This window comes from Crassostrea angulata, chromosome 7 (genome assembly GCF_025612915.1).
Source record: "Crassostrea angulata isolate pt1a10 chromosome 7, ASM2561291v2, whole genome shotgun sequence".
Taxonomy (NCBI): Eukaryota; Metazoa; Mollusca; class Bivalvia; order Ostreida; family Ostreidae; genus Magallana; species Magallana angulata.
Genome location: NC_069117.1, coordinates 51305617 through 51327070, shown reverse-complemented (window position 1 = coordinate 51327070; position 21454 = coordinate 51305617). Strand labels below are relative to the sequence as shown.

The 21454-nt window shown below is 35.1% G+C and overlaps 2 protein-coding genes across 4 annotated transcripts; one reads left to right on the top strand and one right to left on the bottom strand.

Moving 5' to 3' along the window:
- Positions 1-3508: 3508 nt before the first annotated feature.
- On the top strand, positions 3509-8354 carry LOC128155917 (uncharacterized). 2 transcript variants are annotated; one of them, XM_052817802.1, is made up of 10 exons: positions 3509-3596; positions 3932-4954; positions 5066-5146; positions 5722-5892; positions 6005-6072; positions 6289-6490; positions 6995-7171; positions 7377-7564; positions 7665-7830; positions 8254-8354. In XM_052817802.1, exons 2-10 carry the CDS (start codon positions 3940-3942, stop codon positions 8256-8258), a joined length of 2073 nt encoding a protein of 690 aa, XP_052673762.1. In that variant the 5' UTR covers positions 3509-3596; positions 3932-3939; the 3' UTR covers positions 8259-8354. The 2 variants fall into 2 exon arrangements, with proteins under 2 accessions (XP_052673762.1, XP_052673763.1); XM_052817803.1 differs by lacking the exon at positions 5066-5146.
- Positions 8355-9048: 694 nt separating this feature from the next.
- On the bottom strand, positions 9049-20614 carry LOC128157006 (beta-1,3-galactosyl-O-glycosyl-glycoprotein beta-1,6-N-acetylglucosaminyltransferase-like). Of its 2 annotated transcripts, XM_052819353.1 has the most exons (4): positions 20514-20614; positions 13423-14484; positions 10614-10840; positions 9049-9546 (listed from the first exon to the last, which is right to left on the bottom strand). In XM_052819353.1, exons 2-4 carry the CDS (start codon positions 14430-14432, stop codon positions 9236-9238), a joined length of 1548 nt encoding a protein of 515 aa, XP_052675313.1. In that variant the 5' UTR covers positions 14433-14484; positions 20514-20614; the 3' UTR covers positions 9049-9235. The 2 variants fall into 2 exon arrangements, with proteins under 2 accessions (XP_052675313.1, XP_052675312.1); XM_052819352.1 differs by lacking the exon at positions 20514-20614 and having other exon boundaries at positions 13423-14631.
- Positions 20615-21454: the final 840 nt, after the last annotated feature.

The following is a 21454-nucleotide window of genomic DNA, read 5'->3' as shown; positions in this document are numbered from 1 at the left end:
GCGAATTTGATGTCGAAAAAGGAAAAAAAAAACAATGAAATAAAAAAAAGGATATACTTACGTTACAGAAAATCAAAACGTCCAACTGTTTGAGTTTTATATTTCTGTCATTAAAATGTAACGTTGACGATGGTTCCTATGAGGTTCGCGTATCTCGTGAGAAGATGTACATTTTGTATAAGTGAATCAAAAGCAAGAGGAATACATTTTTTCCCATGGTTAATTTGTGGTTTTTAAATCAGCATGCGACAAATCCTGTTGGAAATAGCTGTGTTACAATTTTGTTGAAACCTTCCACACATAATGAATCCCCCCTACCGGACAAACTTTTCTCAATCCAAATCCTTCTTCATCACAGTTTCCACAGATATTACCATCTAAAATGTTTGGCACAATTATCCAATGAACCGGTTTATTTTTAACCCATAACATCAGTCACAGTCAGTATTTTTTATTTTTTCAGATTAGACCATAGACATGATTATGTAAGAAGAGCGCTGTAAGAAAGTAAATGAGTGTAAACTGTCATTGCAGCAAAAGGTGCATAAATTAGAGGAATGCTTAAACCAGAATGATTTATCTATTAATACAGTGTTACAATATTGTGTCGAAACTTTTGTGAATGAATTAACTTTTTGATGTCTGACTTTCATAAGCTGTACAGTCTCCGTCATGTCAATAAGAGTAATAGACAAATACTACGTACATGTAGTGGGTAATGCTGAACCTATAAACAAGACCGAGCATGGATTACTAAAAATAAGCGTTTATATTATATACTATATACTTCGTAAAGCGCTATCTAGCTGAAATACCGAAAGTAAATCTGTAGAAAATCATGATTTTTTTAAAAAGTCAATTAAAAGGCACTACAAAATATTTATATATTTCGTAAAGCGCTATCTAGCTGAAATACCGAAAGTAAATCTGTAGAAAATCATGATTTTTTTAAAAAGTCAATTAAAAGGCACTACAAAATATTTGAACGGAAAAACCTAAGAACATATCTGAATGAAAAAGGTTATTTGTTAAAAACTATGTAAGGAAATCTAATTCATTCTAGGTTTTTTTTCGAAATTCAGTAGGAAAAAAGTTAACAAAGTAAATGTCTCACTTGAGGTCACATTTCAAATCCCTTGCTGATATTGATCACCCTTCCTTTGGTTATGGTTTTGTCGAAGATGAAAAAAATGAATCTTAGATCTAATTTTACTACGCCCTGGTCCCTTTTTGACACCTATGTAGGAAGCATTGCTTAATATATACGGTTTGGAAGTCTGGGGCTTTCATTCTGCCCAAAGTATATTTTAAAAATCATCTTATTTATTGTTAAAACATACTTAATGTTAAAAGGCCACAATTGAGATGATATGATAAAAAAAAATTATTAATATAAACATCTAATCCAACAAATATAATTGATAAGAAGAACCATAAATTGGTCTCTTCGGTGTGTTCCCGTTTTGCACACATTTGATAATTGGGTATAGAACAATAGGTGTGAATTCTGATTTATTCTGTTGCGATAGCAATTATAGTCTGCTTTCGGTCAAAGATTTTACCTGGATTTTAACTTGTGTTTTATCATTCATTCATCAGCGCCATGAAACAAGAAGAATATAGATATTTTGTTGGTTTTTAGTCTAATAACTATTGCGATTTTTTCATTTGATAAAATAAAGTTCAAATTAATATTTTTAGTCTTAAATTTCTGCTCACTGATAAGAAAAATAAGGATGAGATGATTTGACTTTTACATTTTTGCCCATTTACTTTAAATATAAAACTCGATGAATTGAGGAATAATTGATGGTCCCAAGCCGATTGGAAGCTGATTCAGTGGATAATTATATGATAAAGGGGAAAACTACATAGACAGTCATATGGGATACTCCGTGTCTCTTTTTACCACTCACATTATAGCTGCAAAATATGTAAAACGCATGTTTATAATTGGTTGTTTGGTATCAACAGAAAGATTATTATGAAACGAAACAGACCTTTATCACAAAATATTTTAATCTTCGAAGAAGCAGCCTTGACAGTAGATCTTATGATCGACATCACCGCTTTAGTATACTGTGGGTCACTTTTCTGGTTTTTCAAATCAGTATCTCAATAAATTCCGACAAAAATAATAATTTAAATATTGATTCGATATACCTCAAACTGCAGGAGGTTGAAAATGTATGAATTAGGTCTACATTTGATAGGTTTTGTGAAAAAATATTTTCAGTTTTTGAAGCATATAAAATTGCCTATTTAATTATCATCATATCATCAAACAGTCTGTCTATTTTCTTCGATTATTCAAGCCACAGCATATATGAAAAATATTTAGCAGCGTTTTCACTAGACACATTTCCTCCATTTATGTAAGCAAAAGCAATAAATAAATATTAATATATGATATTTTCTCTTCAAACTTGTAGCATGTACATGTACTTCCTAAAGGCGGGAAATTAAACAAAAAGCACTAACGTTACATACGCAACATTTTTGCAATAATCAGTTTTATTTAAAGAAATAAATAAAATTGTTTAGACCAAATCGATGTTTAAAATTAAATTCAAGAACATGGATGTCAATTATTATGTAAATGTGCTTTTATGCAAGTTATATTGTAACATAGAATAAATGTAAATATCAGTTGCGAGTAGACATGTCTTATTTATTTCATTGTCAATTGCCCTTACAGGAACTATGATATAGACTATAGCAATTAAGTAATTATCTCACCTGGTCAAATTCCCGTTTCGCACACATTTTTTCGATACCTAATTTTCAAATGTGTGCAAAACAAACCGGATAACCGTTTGCTTAAGTACTTCTATTCAAAACAATGATTTGGTCTACAAATTCAAAGAAGGTCAAGTTTAAGCGGCTTGAAATACCAGAGACACCCTTTCGATGGAACAGAGTGTACAATGTAACATGATCAAAAAGGCCGAGAAAAGAAAACTCTTATTTTTATTCGAAGCCCAAACACTGCTGCGTAAGAAAAAAAATGTTTTGAATTTTTTTTTCCACTTTATAACGAGTAATCGACTAAAAAAATTTAGTCGATGATAGGTGTGACCGAGCGATAGTCGAGTACTCGAGTACTCGTTGACATTCTTAGAAAAAAACTGATTTCAAAAAACCTTTTTTTTAAACTTAATTTTCAACAACAAATTCAAATTTTAGCTTAATTTGTTTTTTTCTTTCGACTAAGCGAATTTTTCGATCGCTTACGCAATCCATTATACACTTTATTTTATATTGGCGCCGTATTCGTTGGGGCATACTAGAAGTGTTCTAAGCCGTATAGTTCCGAGAGGACGGGGTAAAATTATTGTAAAGGAAGTTCGTTAGTTTTGTTTTAATCGATTTATTTCGGAAGCACAGGCAAGAATTTAATGATATTTCATTAAATATAACTTGAAGTGTCCACGAAGTTATGCCGCTATAATCTTTCAATATATTAGAAAGGGGAGATAATCACCGGACCTCACCGATAAGAAGCAGGTGCCCGGAAGACAAGGCAGAACGGCCTGTCGATGAATTAACCCCTCGGCGACGAAACTTTGACCCAGGAATTAACATACATCAATAAAGTAAGAATGAGAATTTTAAATTTTTCTTAAATAATGATGCTTCATTTTAATCAAATAAAATTAATTGAATTTGAAATCTGCGCTCTAAATCAAATTATTGACAAAAGAAATGATTAAATTTAGCATTAATCAAATAGTATCAAGCTTATGATTTTGTCATGTTGTAAATTTTGAATTTACTGGGTGGGTGTAAATACAAAATTTACAACATGACAGTTGTCATGTTGTAAATTTTGTATTTACACCCACCCAGTAAATTCAAAATTTACAACATGACAATTTGTTTAATAATGTAAAACGGTTTTAGAATTTGATTGCTTGATCTTTATTGGTAGAACAAAAAATGACGCTGCAGATATCTGTCTTCCTCTTTTTCTTGACACTTAAAACAATAAATGGACAATATGTTGACGGAAGGGGAACTGGAAATGGGTTCCAGGAAAACCAATTCAGCGGTTCAGAACTTGGCAACTCAGGAAATGTCCCTCCAGCAAGTCTTGGATTCCCAGAGAGTGATAGGGGATTATTCAGTTCTACTAACAACGTTGCGAATTTAGACAATGGTGGGAGGGGTTTTACTGGTAGCGCCAATGGCTTCGGCGGTGGAGCTGGTACGGTTGATACAATTAGAAATGGGAAAGGAAGCTACTTCAATAATAACGGGATGAACAATAATTTTTCCGGGGGCCGAGGTTCATTCAATTCCAATGGAAAAGGTGGAAGCAGTAGTCCATTCTCTGCTAATGGTAATGGCGGTTCGGGTGATTTTAATGGCGGTTCAGGTGGTTTTGATGGCGGTCAAAGTCCATTTTCCACCGGAATTGGTAATAATAATGGCGGATCAGGGAGTGGTGCCGGGAGTCCATTCAGTAACGCGGGTAATGGTGGAGGGTTTGGCAAAGGGCCCTTTAATACAGCAGGAAATGGAGGAGGATCTGGTCTTTCCGGTTTAAATGGTGGTTCCGGTCCTTTTTCGGCTGGAAATGGTGTGGACGGGGGAATGAATTCGGGAGGAGGTGCAGGTTCCTTTAGCAATAATGGTATTGGAGGGGGTATGGGCAAGGGACCCTTTAACACAGCCGGAAATGGAGGAGGCTCCGGTTTAAATGGTGGTTCTGGTCCTTTTTCTATCGGAAGTGGAAACAGCGGGGGTGCGAGTTCGGGAAGTGGAAGTGCAGGCCCATTTAGTAACGCTGGCAGCGGTGGAGGGATGGGCAAGGGACCATTCAACACAGCGGGAAACGCGGGGGGTTCCGGACCTTTTAATGCTAACGGTGGGAAAATGTCGAGTCCGTTTAACACCGCTAGTAACGCAGGGTCAAACCAATCTCCTTTTAAAACCACAGATTCGAAATTAGGTAAAGCAATAACAATGACGTTTCACCATACCGACATGTACATAAAATTATAGCAATTATTTTGTTATCACAAGAAATCATAGATAAACTTATTTCAATTCAAACTTGTAGACGGAAAAAATCCTTTTGACGCGTCGAAGTTTCAGGGGGTCGACTTCGGAAGTATGGGTGGGGCTATGGCAACAAACAATGGTAATACAATATTCAAGTTACAACCTAATTCATAGTATCCTTGTACATTTATCTTTAAGGGGGTAAGGGACATCTGTCGATATAAATGTGGATAAAAGTACATATGCGTTATAATTAAAATGTATAATATTTGACCAAAAATATGTTTTAAATATTTTTTGAAAGGTGAAAATTAAAAAACAGCCTCAGCAGGATTCGAACTCTTGACTTAGAGATTCGTAATTAACGCTCTAACCAATTTCGCTTCGCTTTTAGTTAACAATTTTAAAAAAATATTATAAGATTATTCTTGATTTTATTGTTTATTTCGACAGGAAGTACGACATGATATGGAGATGTCCCATACCACCTTAAATTCAGTTCATAAAAAATATTTTCGATGGCTAACCCCACTAGCAATCTGCAAACACGTTATACAAAGCTCTGTAGTCATATTTATATACAGTTGCAAATGTTAATTTGCGATGGTATAGCATTTTACATGCCCTTTCTATTAAAAAAAAAACGTTATAAACTACTTTGGATTTAAACCTTGCATTCTTTTTTAATAACTACAACGATGGTATCTTCTCCAGCCGTAGGTAACCCAATTGGCTCGAACTCCCTGGCCCAGTCCCCTGTTGGCCCGGGGGGACTCGCTGGGTCAGCGTTTACCACTGACACTGGAACAGACGGGGGCCCTGGTGGATTAGCCGGAGGGTCGTTCTATGCCGGAACTGATTCTTCAAGACCAGGGGGATTTGGAGGTAACCATTGGTATATTATTGCTAGAAATTTGAGGCCTTTTGGGCTTTTGAAATCTTTTCTCACGTCTATTGCTAGTGCCAGTAATTAAAAGTATCTTTAATGTTTTGGAAGGTGGAAGTTTCCCAACAGATAATTCTCAGGAAGCTATGTTTGTCAACACCGACACAAGCTTAGGAGAGGTACGTGTGAAACCATGGTAACGGTTACAGTATGATGATAATCAAAGTCAACGTACTACGGCTATCTTTGTGTTTTATGGTTTTTGAAGGATGGGGCAAATTGATGAAAATCAGAATAGACTATCATTAGATATTTAAACCGGAGCCAGTGTATTATTTTGTGTGTGGGTTTTTTTTTTTTATCTATTCGTCATTCCTTTTCTGTTTGACTTTCAGAGACAGCCATCGCGATTTGATACAGCGAAATACGAACAGATGTTGTCACAGATGTACAACCCAAAAAATTACGACAATCAACTCGTGGATAAACCGTTTGGTGGTCATGAATACGCTGGTTCCCCTCAAGTCACTAACACGGGGTCCTATGGATCATCCTATAGCACCGGTGTTAACGGCCAGGCGAGCCATAGCTCCGCCGGTAAGTGAACCACAATTAGGATAGTCATAGTTAAACCGGTAAGTCAACACTGACCATTTCATCGGTAAATTATATCAACGACTAGGCTGTTTAGAATCCGCAAGTATGTCAAACACCACTAGGCTCGTAATTTTACCGGTAAGTTAACAGTGAATGTTCTGCCGGTAATTCAAGAACGCGGTTATTCCACTTGTGAGAAAACAACGGTCAGGTCAGCCAGAGTTTCATCAATTACTGCAATATTCAACAACGACCGTTTCAAAACAATCTGAATTGTCGTTACCATGCACTAGTAAGCAGAGTTTTTTGGGTTTTTTTTTTTTAGAGTAAAACATTATTAAGCTTTCATCATCCTGACAATCAAAAGAATCAAAATGATTATTTTTGCGATCAAAATAAAATACCGACCGATAGGTCACATTTCTGGTTGTTTTGATAATCTTTCTAAAGGTCTAAGCGCTACATAATCCCATCAAAACAGTAACAACGCAGCCTATTTTGAAGGTTCTCTGTCTGGCGGAAAGCAGACGGATGAGCCAGGTCCGTTCGATACCAGACCATTCAAGCACGTACAAGGTCCGTTCAGTTCTCATACCGGAAATCAATACAAAGGCTCCAACTACCAAGTGGATGCAGCCTCCTCGCTCGGTGGACACAACTTTGCAGCTGTAGGATACTCAGGTAAATGACCGATCTCATCAGCATGTCAGGGTTCACGTTTACATATGGGTCTATATGCTGCTTTGCTAAAGAGACATATTTGTCGGTTGGATACATAAATATCCAAGCATTTACTATTGCATCTCTTATAGTTACTAGAGGGTCTTAATAATACTTTTTATATGTTACTTCCGGACAGGACTTTTGATATTGTGTTACTTTTAAGGAGGATCGTACGGTGTGGATTCCAGCGGATATTCTTCTGGATCAGCGCAATACAACGCCGGAAATGCGGCCGCATACGTCAGCGGGAACAACGCAGCTGGCGGAAGTTCCACTGGATATGAAACCCCATTTGATCGTCACGTGGATAATTATAATGATCTTATATCTAATCCATTTAACTCTATTAATGTATGTTTATTTTATAGAACTGCTTACGATCTAATTTGAAATGATTAAATATGCTTTCAGAACTAAAATAACAAAGTTATATCTTTTTATAATTTTTTAGATGAATTCGAATCCGAACCAATACAGCAAAGGATCATACGGTTCGATGTTTAAATCCAACAATAACTATGGAGGAATGTCGGAGACAAATCCTGGCGGAAATCCTTTCCGCCAAGGTGGCAACAAGGCCGGGGTGTCCATGGCATTTAACAACAAAGTATACAACGGTAAATTCAGACATAAGCTGTTAACTTACTGTAAACCAATTACCATAGGCATTATATTGGATTCCCGGATTAATGGTTGAAAATCGATCCATGGCCGTTGTCCTTAATTAGGATGTTATCATTTTTATTGCTTTTAACAAAAAAGCAGTTATTTGCTAAAATGTGTATATCACTAGTGTACTTGCACGCGTACAGTATAGAATTAATAGTGCTTGGATTATAATATAAAATGTGTGCTCATTTGCAATTGTAATTTCGTGACACCACCACCCCCCCCCCCCTTTTGAAATATTTTTCTGTGTTTGTCTACAATTGAACCCCCTTAAAAAATAATATGAAGCCTATCTTGATGTTTATATATTATATCAAAGTTGTTAAATCAATAACTTTTTTATTTTGTTTGTCTGGTTTTCTTTTATACAGGTTGAAAAGGAATTTGAGACCCGTGGCGAATATCCACCTGTTCTTAGTATCATGTTTTTCTACACTGATTATGTCAATAAAACAATATACACACTAACAAATATTGTTTTGTTTCCCCTTGAAATAAATGTTATTCACAAATTTGATTATAGATTTCTAGCGAAACATAAGTGTACATACGCTTCGATCATTGCAAAAGTATTGGAGACTATCTACTTCGTTTTTCAGGAGTACTTTATAATGCCAGACGCCAGAAATAAAAGAAAAAATTAACGTAAAATAGTGATTTTTAATTTATAAACAACTTCGATTTCCTATAATCTAAGTTATCTTTCTTGGTGTTAATGTACCCTTTTGCATTCGTGACATCGAGCTGCTGATTTGCGGTCAGCAGGCACGTAGCATCGTTTTTGAAAGTTGGGGGGGGGGGGGGGGGACTCGTCCAAAAAAATTTGACAAGCAAAAAAAAAGGAAAATTTAAACTTTTCCAAAATCTTCAAAATCTGATGCTACGTGCTTGGTCCGTACATGCGTTCTTTAACAAATCTTCAGAATTTCCACGCCAATAAAACATTGTTTGAAAGATCGCATCTTTTAAGTATGGAAATACACTCTTACAAATATGTAATATATAGTGCCATTTAGGTAAACTTGATAAATATTACAGAATGATTCCATTTTCCTTTCAAGACTTTTGTCACGATCATCAAAGAGACACTAAGCATGCTGCTAATTAATATATATCTTAAAGATGGATTTTCAAAACTTGCTCGATCTGTAAGAGGCACGGGTGAGTGAGTTAAATAATGATAACTTTTATTCTCTTCCATTATCAAATTCACAATAATTTAGAGAATTGTTACAATATAATTTATCTTAACAGCAATATGAATATGATGGTATACATATAAAATGGAATGAACATGTACTATATCATCATCATTTTTATCACCAGCTCAAACAGTGTCCACAAATGTGTATATTACACAACATGCTTAATAAATTCTAAATTTTCATAATAATCAGTCTGAAAGTCCAGCCGCTGAAGGTACTCATCCCGAGTTCTGTTAAAATGGAGCTCCTCCATACACTGTAGGGCGTAGGTCTGATAGTACAGGTAGAACTTGTTGGCGAAGAACTCTGGTCTCCTCGCCAGCAGCGGGAGGTCCCCGATCCCGAATATACAGATCTGTCTCACACGTCGGCCGTAGCATGGCCAGTTGAAGACCCCCGTGCCCCAGTTCTTGAATCGGGTTAGGAACGGCTTCTCCTCGCGGTCCGTCTCCGGCTCCCCTAAAAGTCAAACACCCGGATGTTAATTAATCAGATACTTTCATTCTCCGTTTTGTACATTATTTTTTGTGTTGGCATAAAACTTTGATCGTTGGTCTCACAGTGATATGGGTTTGCCATGATTCCAAAGATTGGGTTCATTCAGAGTGGGTATATGGGTATATGAGACATATAAATTATACTTGTTTACAATCTGTAGTTATTTTACCCTCAATATAATTAATTGCATTTTAATTATAAATAATGACTTATGTGGCTTTTCATATCGATCAAGTTTTCGGCTTTGGATTGTGATATTTCTTCAAAAGGTACTTGACATTTAAGAATCAAATATAACTTTACGTTTTAGATAAATTGAATGTTTGGCCATAACAAGGTGCATAACAAATGAGCGACACATAACGGGCGTGTCTTATAGCATGACTGAAAAACGGTATTGGCTGCGCCGCGTAGCAAAACATTGCATGTGCTACATCAGAAAATAGTGGATTTAAAATGTTGTTTTAAAAAGTGTAGAAATTGGAAATATAAATATAAGTAATAAGGAATCATTCTTTGAATATTATGAGGTGATAATTTCGGTCGGAGCGTGGCCAAATCTATCATAAAGCCCTTCGGGCTTTATTGGATTTAACCACGCGCCGACTAGACTTATCACCTCATAATACTCAAAGAATGATTCCTTATTACTTATATTTATAAGCAAACCCCGCTTAATTGTGCCCCAATTATACATCATTTGTATTTATTGGACTGTATAGAACAAACATAGTGTTATCACAGGCAAAGACACTGAAAAATGTAAATGCATGCATACTGTGATATGATTTTGTATTAAATTACTATGGAAAATGTTGTTTGGTTCCCGTTCAAAATAGAAAAAAACAACATTGAGATGAAACAAAGCATTAAGTGTCTACCTTTAGATATGTATAACATTTAACCTGAGTATGCTTTCTTACGATTCAGTGACAATGAACCTGTCCATTAAAAATTTTATTGTACAATATGAAACAAATTTCAAATATTCTCAGCAAAAGTTCTGCTGTTTAGATCTCATTCTTTACCCTTGTAAGTTCCAGGAATCCGTAGATGAGGATTATGGTTCAAAGAAGCGAAGAACGTCTCGTCTGGTACCGCCACTTTTCGGCTCCAGTTTAAGAAGTCCTTCGCCACCGGGTTATTGATGACGTAGTCCACAAAGTCCCTGTTTGCGGTGATGTGGACAGATCCCTTCACAGGGTGGATCTGATGAGGCGGAGGTCCGGCTGCCAGCCACCGGACTTTGTTTGCACTGAAACAGACAGACTGAGATGTAATTCAAGTTAGGACGTGAGTAGGACGTTGGACGTAGGTTATGGTATCCCGTTAGGTGTGACTGATCCTTTAATGTTTGTCTCACCCGAGTCACAACAGGCTCCGGGGCAATAAAACTAAGATGAGCTCACTGTTGATCTCAGTCTCACTTTTTCACTATATATACTAGTATTCTTTTTGTGAAGTTGAGATTGAGGTTTAAAGTAAGTTCGTCTTAGTTTTAAAGCCCCGGGGCCAGGACCTTAACCGACCAACAAACGATTATGTAGACTTTTTCTGACGTAACCGATATAACCGTACTGCTGGTTTCGTGTCATGTTCACCGTTTTTATTTGGAAAGTGAACTCACCCGTTTTAGTCGGTATGATAGACGGACTGCGAAATCTTGGACAGGGTCAGGAACTACTTTCCTCAACGGGCAACAAGCAGATTTAATGGGATTTTTCATTCTTATTTTATCCGTTGAACGTCAGTTGATGTAATTCAGTGATATGTAATTTGATTAATATTCAAACTGCTTGCTTACTAGAATGTCTCCTTGAGTATTAAAGTTATAAGAATACCTTATCAGGTTTTCATGCTGGGTGGAGGTGTCTAAAAAAAGACCCATTCAATTTTTTTTTGTGGTTTATTTCAGTAAGATAACTTTTAAAATTATTTCGTGGGTAACTACTGAAATATTAGTATCACTTCTGCACTTTTAAAGTGCAACCCAGTTAGAAAGTTTCCTCTACATGTACATGTACGATACATCATTAAATAGAAGTGTGCAGATGTCTTGGTAATTTCCTTACAGACCCTCAGTATACTATGGACCACTCGAAATTCTCCTGTCGTTGATGTTAAGCATGTATGATACTAGTGATGTTCGTTTTGTTTGTTTGTTGTTGTTTTTTTTTTGGGGGGGGGGGGGGGGTTGAATGTAGTTTTTTGCTGTATGTTTTTCTTTCGGTTTTCGCCAGCTAGCGTTAGTCTGTAAGGGAGATGTAACTTAAGCATCTGAACTGCTGGCTTACTATAATGTCTCTGAGTATCAAAGATACCAATATGTTTGACGCAATTTACGAGTACGGGTATTTTACTTCACTTATTTGACCACATTGGATGTTCTTGACAGAATTGTTTTTTACAAGTAGAAATGAACGTTAAGAAAAGACATTTTTCAGGTGAGCGTTTATATAGGTAACGCAATTTATTCTCGGACTGTTCTGTGATAATGAATGAATTTTCAATCAAAACCCAAGTGGTCTCCTTCAGTTAGAAATGCAAAAAAGTACGGAGCAGCTTCAAAAATTAATCATTTATTAATGAAATTGATAATGATTTCAACTGAAAATTTTCAAGAGAAAAAAACCCATTTCTTATATTTTGAATACCATTTCCAAAGTATTAAAAATTTAAATAGAAGCTGTCGAGTTGCAAGATAAAGGGTTCGCAATTCTCTGTTTGGTATACAAGATTAGTGCCAAGTATTTGTTTACATAACCTTTTTAATAGTCAAAGATTCACATTTAAACCATTTCTTCTATATAAAAAATATTTTGAGCAAAATCCAAGTTTTTCAAGTTTGTAAGATTTTGGCTTCAAATTTGAAATTCACGTTGCAGTAACTTATTTGTAAACCTAAACAGGGTACGTGTTTTGAACAGGGTACGTGTTTTGTTTACATAGCAAGGAATTGCGATCTTTGTATCTCGCTAGCAACTAGACAACCGACATTCAGTTTCGCTTAAGCTTTATAAATGATTAAGTTTATCACTATAAACACGAAAAATAAAATAGTAAACTTGTTATTGATACCAACTAAAATTAAGACACTGTCCCGTTCAAACGATTTGTTGTTATGATCAAGCGGTCGGGAGTCATTGAGAGATGTTTCATGCAGTTTGTCAGAAGGTTCTCTTTAGATCTAATATAGCTTATCGTACGAAATAAAGTTCCAACACTGCAAAAAAAAAAACAAAAAAACAAAAAAACGAATGAATACAGCATAAATAAAGCTTTATATTACTTCTTTTTTTAACCTAATACCATATTTTGTGTACCACTAAACTGCTAAAAATCATGTTCATCTGCTTTTCTTGAAAAAATTGTTTTACTATCAGGTAGTATATGAGATTTTGTTCGGTTGTCACATAGTTAGACCACCAACAAGTCTCAATACACTTTCAGGGTATATATTACAGATTTATATGAATGCATTCCTCTTGATGCTTTTAAATCCGTTGAAAAATAAAAACGGTTAAACTGAAAGGTCAAGCCATTTATTATCTGAACAAATGTTAACATTTTGGTTTATTGCAATTGAATAATTTGAAGAAAAGTAAACCTACACTCGCTTGGTTTCAATGGCAAGAGCAATATACTGATGACATATTGAAAAAAGTCTTGAAAAAATCCCTCTAAAATGAATTACCAGTATACATGTAATACACGGATATAATTATACGAAATTTGTCAATTTTAAGGATCTCAATGGTTGTGTGACTGGAACTCAGCCATGATGTGATGATTAATTAATTCCTAGAACTACTTACTCAAACTGACACTCTTTCTTACCGTTGAACAGTTCCTTCTAAATCATTTGCACCGTTATAAATTTTCAATATCTTCACAAGCTCGTAATTAGTCCGAAGAGGAAATTCCTGGCCAGTCAGATTAATAAAATACTTCCACTTTTTGTATTTAAGTAGGTCCTTCATACAAACTAATTCTTGCGTCAGAACACTGACGTATCCCCAGTGCACAGCTATTCTCGTGGAAGCCAGGAATACGTTTGGGAAGCATTGGGCAATGCTCTCAAACTCTTTGAAGACGACGCTCGTCGTTTTCTTGTCCACGTGAACACAATAGATATTCTGCGGCCGGTAGATCGCTCTGAGTAGGATTTCAAACTGTTCCGGGCTCTTATAGACCATGATGCCATAGGCCAGGGGAAAGTTATTTTCCTCCTCGGTCAAGGGGTCCATTATGTATCCCCGGGAATGTACAAAAGCAGAACAATTTCTTGTCTGACTTGCAAATGTCTTTCCCGGATCAGACTTCGGAAACGATTTGCTCAATCGTTTTGCTTTTGCAACTTCGTTTGTGTCGCCTTCAAAAAGAAGTCGACACTTGACGTTTTCTAGGTTGTGTCTCTGCTTACCCAGAAAACTGAACTGTTGTGGTTGGGTAACGTTTCTTTCTGAAGACCTATAAAGCGGAGAGTAGGAGACGAGTGTCGCATTTTTTGGAGCACTGGCACCGAATTTCACCCTTTGGGCCATTAACATGGCTCTCTGCAAGGCTTTCCTGCCTTCATAGTCCTGTATTATATCTTTGATTAACGATGATATATTATCGATTTCAAGAATAATATCAGAATCAATTCGATTTTTGAAAGCCCCATGTAAAGTCAAAGTCGAATTTTTGTTGTATTTCAAGTCCTTGGCCAGAAACTGGTACGGTTCCTGTGTCTTCGCGGCTTGGGTTGCATCATTTGATATCCACACGTGGATTCCAAGCAACAGCGTGACGAGAATAAAACAAATTGCAAAGAGTTTCCTTAACGTTTTCGAAGATGTCCGCATGTTACGAACAGATCTACTTTGTCCACAATTTTGACAATCAAGCTACAGTAACCTGAAAATGAAAGGATGATCACATTTTAAGAGAGGTGATTAGGTACGTCCATATCTGACACAGAGACTCCGGGTATACTGAAATATAACAGGATTTTGGTAAAATCAAAGTGGTGGGTAAGATTATGACCGTAAATAAACTGCAAGGTGTGTTTCTGATAACGAGGAACCCGCGCTGTTTACCGGGTACCCTATCCCTTGTGTTCCTCAGAGTGCATGGAATTTTATCAGACTTCGGCAAGTCCCTCTATGTTTGCAACGTAGTTTGAAAGAAATTAATGTTTCTGCTATACGGATTTCATTTGGTGCAAGACTATTGATTATGAATTTTTGTATATATGGCGGTGAAATGGTTGTTATAAGATGTGCTTATCGGGGTTTCATGCTTGGTGGAGGTGTCTAAAAATAGATCCATTCTATTCTTTTTAGTTTATTTCAGGAAGATAACTTTTAAAATTGTTTCGTGGGTAACTACTGAAATATTACTATCAATGCTGCACTTTTAAAATAGATTAAAATAAAATATTTATTATAAATGAGTTCATTAAGTAGCTTCTACATGTATGTAAAGACTAGTACAGATGTCTTCTTTTTTTCCTTATAGACCCTAAGTATACCTTGGACTTTTCGAAATCTTCCTTCTGTTGTTGCAAAGCGAGTAAACGCAGAGGTTTTTTTTAAAGTTTTGTCGTTGTTTTTATTGTAAGTTGAATGCATACTAAAAGTCTTGTATTGGTGGTGTCATCGACAGTTGAATCATTTTGTTGGTTTTGTTTTTTGTTATTTGGGGGGGGGGGGGGGTGATTTTTTAAATTTTTCTTTGCAAAGCAATTTCAATGTTTAAAATATTCTGACTGTGAAACACACTGCGATTTCCTATGCAGATTATTATAATGATCAGTCTATATCTTTCATACGCGGATCCAGATTTTATTTTTTTTTGGGGGGGGGGGGGGTCCGAGAAATAATTTTGTTTTCCAGGGGATCCGAGGCATATTTTCGGGAATTTTACTATGTATGTCATAATGTGAATTTAATAAATTGGAATTTTCCAGGAGGAAAGGGGGTCTGGACAACCCCCGATCCCTTCTAGATCCTATTTTGTTTTAATGTGTTTGTTGGTTTATTGTTTTTGATTGGTTTATTTTGCAAAGCAGTATTATTGTTTAAAAACATTTTGACTGTGAAACACTGCGATTTAGATTGCAGTGTCTAGATTTGTATTGTAAATACGTGTGTATTGTAAAAAGTGTTGTTAGTTGTTGCTGGTGTTCCTTGTTGTGGTTGTTTTAGTGTTTTAGTTGTTGTTAGCGTTCCTTGTTGTGGTTATTTTAAGTGTCATTAGTTGTTGTAAATGTTCCTTGTTGTGGTTGTTATTAGTGTTGTTAATTGTTGCTACTGTTTCTTGTTGTGGTTGTTATTAGTGTTGTTGGTTGTTGCTAGTGTTTCTTGTTGTGGTTGTTATTAGTGTTGTTGGTTGTTGTCAGTGTTCCTTGTTGGGATTTTTATAAGTGTTGTTAGTTGTTGTCAGTGTTCCTTGTTGTGGTTGTTATTAGTGTCGTTATAAGTTGTCAGTGTTTCTTGTTGTGGTTGTTTTTAGTGTTGTTAGTTGTTGTCAGTGTTCCTTGTTGTGGTTGTTATTAGTGTTGTTATTAGTTGTCAGTGTTCCTTGTTGTGGTTGTTATTAGTGTTGTTAGTTGTTGTCAGTGTTCCTTGTTGTGGTTGTTATTAGTGTTGTTGGTTGTTGCTAGTGTTCCTTGTTGTGGTTGTTATTAGTGTCGTTATAAGTTGTCAGTGTTCCTTGTTGTGGTTGTTGTTAGTGTTGTTAGTTGTTGTCAGTGTTCCTTGTTGTGGTTGTTATTAGTGTTGTTAGTTGTTGTTGTTAGTGTTCCTTGTTGTGGTTGTTATTAGTGTTGTTTATTGTTGCTTCTGTTCCTTGTTGGGAATATTGGTACATGTAGTGTTTTAGTTGTCATTGTTTGTAATGTTATTGGTTGTACATGTAGTTACTAAGAGTGTTATTGGTGTTATTTGTTGTACTGATGTTAATTTGTTGGTTATTGTAACCAGAGAGACATAAATAACATAAATGTTTCTTAAGAAAATTGAATATCTGAATTAAGCTGATAGTATGTAGATATAAATATACGTAGTTTTATACGTATCCGGTAGATAATTTCAAAGCGAAAAAATATTCATTGGTGTATACTAGTATATTTGAAACTGTTTGAATGTAATAATCTTTATAATCAAAGAATCATTTGTATGGTCTTGTTGGCATTCGCTGGATTTTTATGTAGCAGCGAACTCATAAATATCAAGAGTTCTGATATTCAATTTTTCCCTGATCATGTTGAAATATCTACAGAGAGGGTACTAGAGTTGTTATAGCAAAAACATTTTCAAACCTGTGTCCTGTTTCTAATTTTGAATTGTATTTTCGTTAAATAAACATATACTAACTTGAACATATGTGTATATGGAATGCCAAGTTATACACTTTTATCTGGTTTCAAAAATTAATAATGACTTCAACATTTTGACACATTTCGAAGATTTAGACAAAAATGGTGAAAAATTGCACCTTTTCTCATAGGTTTTTTGAAGGGGAAAATGTGTCCGCAGCCGTCGCACACAACTTGAACATGTGTGTATATGAAATGCCAAGTTATACACTTTTATCTGGTTTCAAAAATTAATTATGACTTCAACATTTTGACACATTTCGAAGATTTAGTCAAAAATGGTGAAAAATTGCACCTTTTCTCATAGTTTTTTGAAGGGTAAAATGTGTCCGCAGCCGTCGCTTTTATGTGTTTTTACATGATAAAGTTATAATGTGAGTTTCATCATGGGCGATGGCTGCGGACATAGTTTTCTATTCAAAAAACCACCGAGTAATTGGTGTCTTCTGGTCAGTTTTATAAAAATTACGGGAAAATGCACTGTTTGTGACGTCATAATTACCCTTGTGAAAGTCTTATCAGGTAACTTTTTATAGATTTTTAGTTTATGGGTATGTTTATGTAAATAAATGTTACATTTCCATTTTTGGTGATATTTTTAAAAATCACTCTAAAACAGGGCAAAATATGACCGAAACTATACCTAGTTCTTTGTATTTTGTTCTATTTCGAAATCGGGAAGTGGTTACAGGTTGTGTAATCGTGAAACGCCCCTGTCTTACACCAGGGTTCGTGAATTATTTATAATGACGTCATGACGTCAGGCATATCTAAGGTTTGAAAGTTGTACTCCGAAGCAGTACAGACAATGGGAGCAAGCAATATCAAGATTTTTTCACAAAAAAAGATTAACCGATGCATGTTTAATGTGTCAGCATTTACGTTCACAATTGGTAAGAATGTTATATGGGATGTAATAACATCAGTGAGCAAGAGTTTTCAAGCAAAAGGGCTGTTCACCATGCATATGTGTAATCCTGATTGAAAAAAAAATTAGCCATATTTGAACGGTGGAAAAGGGGGGGGGGGGTGGTCATCGCAACAACTTGTTTTAATCATTGTCTATTACGATACAATGTAAGTAATAATTGGTGTTGGATTATCATTATTACCAAAGAATCATCAGTTTGGATTTAAACAAATATATATATACATATAGCCGGAATGTTTACTGGAGGAACTAAATCGACAAAGTGGGGTGTGACCCGATTTTTGATCAATTGGGCGATTTCATTCATCTTGAAAAGGGCACAAAACTCGTGTGTCTTACTAAATGTACATTAATACTACATTAAACAATTGCTAGTCAAGTGTGTTAATTCGATAGATTCCTTCCAAAACATTCGATCCAAAGTATAATATGCATGTAGTTGTTACAAAAAAAATCATTTGACCCCCTCCCCATGGATCTATGCCAATGGATTATGGAGGGTAATCGTGTTCAAAAATCCAGACCTGTAAACTTGTAAATCCTAGTATGCAATCGTGTTGGTGTGTAAGCCTGAGTATGAGTGAGCATAATTTTGATCGTATAGCCTATAAAACTCGGGGATAAACACTTTACAGTTGATCATGCGGGCCGTCAATCTATTTTTTTCCTACAGATGCTTAATTGCAGCTGTAAAATGCTGTTTGTTATTTATATGGAACCTGCCACTATAATACACATTTTCCATCTGTAGTCATAGCACGACTGACGTGTTACAAATCGACAAATGTAAAGTCTACATGTCTATCGAATTTTGACATGACCATATATGGAAACAGTGACATTAACGATAGAAAAGGCTAGCTGCAGTATTATTTTTCGGAAAAATAAATTATGAGCTTGGTGTACATTTTATTAATATCTCACTCCTCATGTTTTGATTTCATTGCGCAGATGATCATTATATTTAAAATGAATATGATTTTATTTATTTAATCAGCACAGATAGATTATTATTTCATAATAACACAACATTCATAAAGAAAATCCATTTGAATTCAAGAAACAAACAAGTTTTTTGGGGAACTATTTTTTCGTGCGGAAGGTTTTTTAGACGAAAATGACAGAAACAAGCAATTTTATGAATTTTCAATATACTTTTCTTTTTATTATAATTTATTCGTTATTCACATTTTTAACATTTGATAGGTTTGTAACATATTTTATAGGTTCTGTGTGACATGTACAAAATCAAATCTTGAGAATGTGATAGCCATTTAGCATAAAATCATGCATATATATATAGAACATGTCTGAATTTTTTTAAGCCAAATTTTGCGAGAATTTTACCTTTGAAGCCCTATATCTAAAATTTGACATCACTGACCCCCATGTTATATTATGTCAAAATGATACTGAATACATATTTAGGCAAACTGGATTAATCTTATAAAATTCTTGATATTCAAGAAGTTTTCATTTCAAATCAAATTGTAACTATTAGAGAAATTGTCTATTTTAAGTGCAAAAAGGTCACACAAAAATTTATGCAGCTTTGTACAAATTTTTTTCGTAATCCTTCTATTCAGTGTGACCATTGTGCATAATTAAAAACAATATTTGAAGAAATAAGTTTGCTTAATCAAAAATACTGACAACAAATCCTAATCAGGATGAAATTGCATTTTAGGTGCAAAGGGACAAATTAAATGGGCCATAACTCAGAGGGATGGATACTGATCCCCCATTATCTTTGTATTGTTTAAGTTTGTTTTGTCTAAAGATTTCAATGATATACTTCTCAAGAAAATCTTGATACAACAACATTGAGGAGTGGGATACCTTAAGAGAATGTATAAAACATGCGAGTGAAGAATTCGATGGGCTTCAGATATCTTATTAGAATTGGAATAAATTACATATATTCAATTCAATTCAATTAAATGGTTTATTGACATCACCATGTTGGCATACAGTCAAAATAAAATCAAATGACAGACAAAAGAAAATTATAACATAAAGGCTACAGCATGCAAGACAGTTTTATACAATACTTTATAGTCATTTATCTAAATAGATACATAGACATTTTGTAGATATAATGACTTTGTTTGAATATGCATGATTGTATATAGTTACACACGCTTTTTTATATGAATACAAGCAAATAGTTGTTAAAGCATAAAGCTCGGCTGAATTAAGAAAATATCTCCAAAAGCTTCCTGATCGCTACCTCAAAGTTGGGACAAAAACCCCTCCCCCTCCCCCGCCAAAAAGAACAAGGAACGTTATTGGCCGAAATATGCCGTGTTTCAAAATAATATGCACACCACCAAACATTTTAAAAAGCCTTGAATTTATCAAATCCAATGGTATATGAGACTTAAACATATATACATGTATCACGAAATTTTTGCTGAAAACTGTTCCATTTTTAGCATGACGTTGAAATTTTAAACGCGACGTCATGCATATTTACGGGAGAAGTAAGAAGTACCTGTGTTGTAAAAACATACCGGCATCTCTGCATGTGTGAACCGCAGATAACAAGTTTAAATTTGCATGCATTTCATTTCAATTTCAATGAACTTTTGAAATTATAAGTGTTTAAATACAAAATTGTATATATTGACTTACATGTATATACTTCTGATGCATTATGCCACATCTTTTCTAATCAAGAAAATTTCTGTTGATTTGAGACACTATTCCAAGGTGTAGTGAGTCAGTCACATGTAAATACAAGTACCTTACGGCTTCCATTGGTTATTCACTAAAGTACAGGAAGAAATTTCTTAACCTTTCATAATCTTTCTGATAACAAGTCTTAATTTTAAATGCATGAACAATGAATTCGAAGAAGGTAGGGGATAAGGGGTGGGGGGGGGGGGTCTTCTACTCTTTGCAAGTTTGATAAGCATTAATTTCTATTAATTAATTTAATATTTAAAAATATCATTGGATGAAAAAGAAATGGGAATGATTGGACTGAACTTGAAAGATGTTAAAAACAAATTGGATCTGTTCATGTTTCACAATATTGTTCGCACCCAAATCTACACCCAGAGAGAGAGAGAGAGAGAGAGAGAGAGAGAGAGAGAGAGAGAGAGAGAGAGAGAGAGAGAGAGAGAGAGAGAGAGAGAGAGAGAGAGAGAGGTTTACACGTGTACACTGCTTAAACAACGTAGTATATTTAAACAATAAAATAATAAAATGCTTTCTTTGGGGATTCATTCTGGATATGAAGGTAGCGACATTGCAGAAAAAATACATAACCCGCGTTTGCGGGTTAAGTAATTTTTTCCTTCATAACCCGCATGAATCATCAAAGAAAGCATTTTATTGTTTATATTAACATCTCTCTTTTAACTTATTAAAAAATTGATTATGAAAAATAAGTAGAAATCACTAAATTACTGGTAATGTACATAAGTACGTTAGCTAGAAGAAACAGCCAAATCGTCTCCTGTGAGACTTTGAGTCTGACATCAGCATTTTTACTTCGTGCAGTCCGTGATATTTTGTAGGTCGCTGAAGGTTTAGATCAATCGATAAACAGGGCGTGTCAATTTCAGACC

Coding starts and splice junctions, on each gene's coding strand:
- LOC128155917 (XM_052817802.1), top strand. CDS start 3,940: ATGACGCTGCAGATATCTGTCTTCCTCTTTTTCTTGACACTTAAAACA. Junction 4,955..5,065: donor AACCACAGATTCGAAATTAG/GTAAAGCAATAA, acceptor TCAAACTTGTAG/ACGGAAAAAATCCTTTTGAC. Junction 6,491..6,994: donor GGCGAGCCATAGCTCCGCCG/GTAAGTGAACCA, acceptor CCTATTTTGAAG/GTTCTCTGTCTGGCGGAAAG.
- LOC128157006 (XM_052819353.1), bottom strand. CDS start 14,432: ATGCGGACATCTTCGAAAACGTTAAGGAAACTCTTTGCAATTTGTTTT. Junction 10,841..13,422: donor TTAGAAGGAACTGTTCAACG/GTAAGAAAGAGT, acceptor TGTCTGTTTCAG/TGCAAACAAAGTCCGGTGGC. Junction 9,547..10,613: donor GATTCCTGGAACTTACAAGG/GTAAAGAATGAG, acceptor TTTGACTTTTAG/GGGAGCCGGAGACGGACCGC.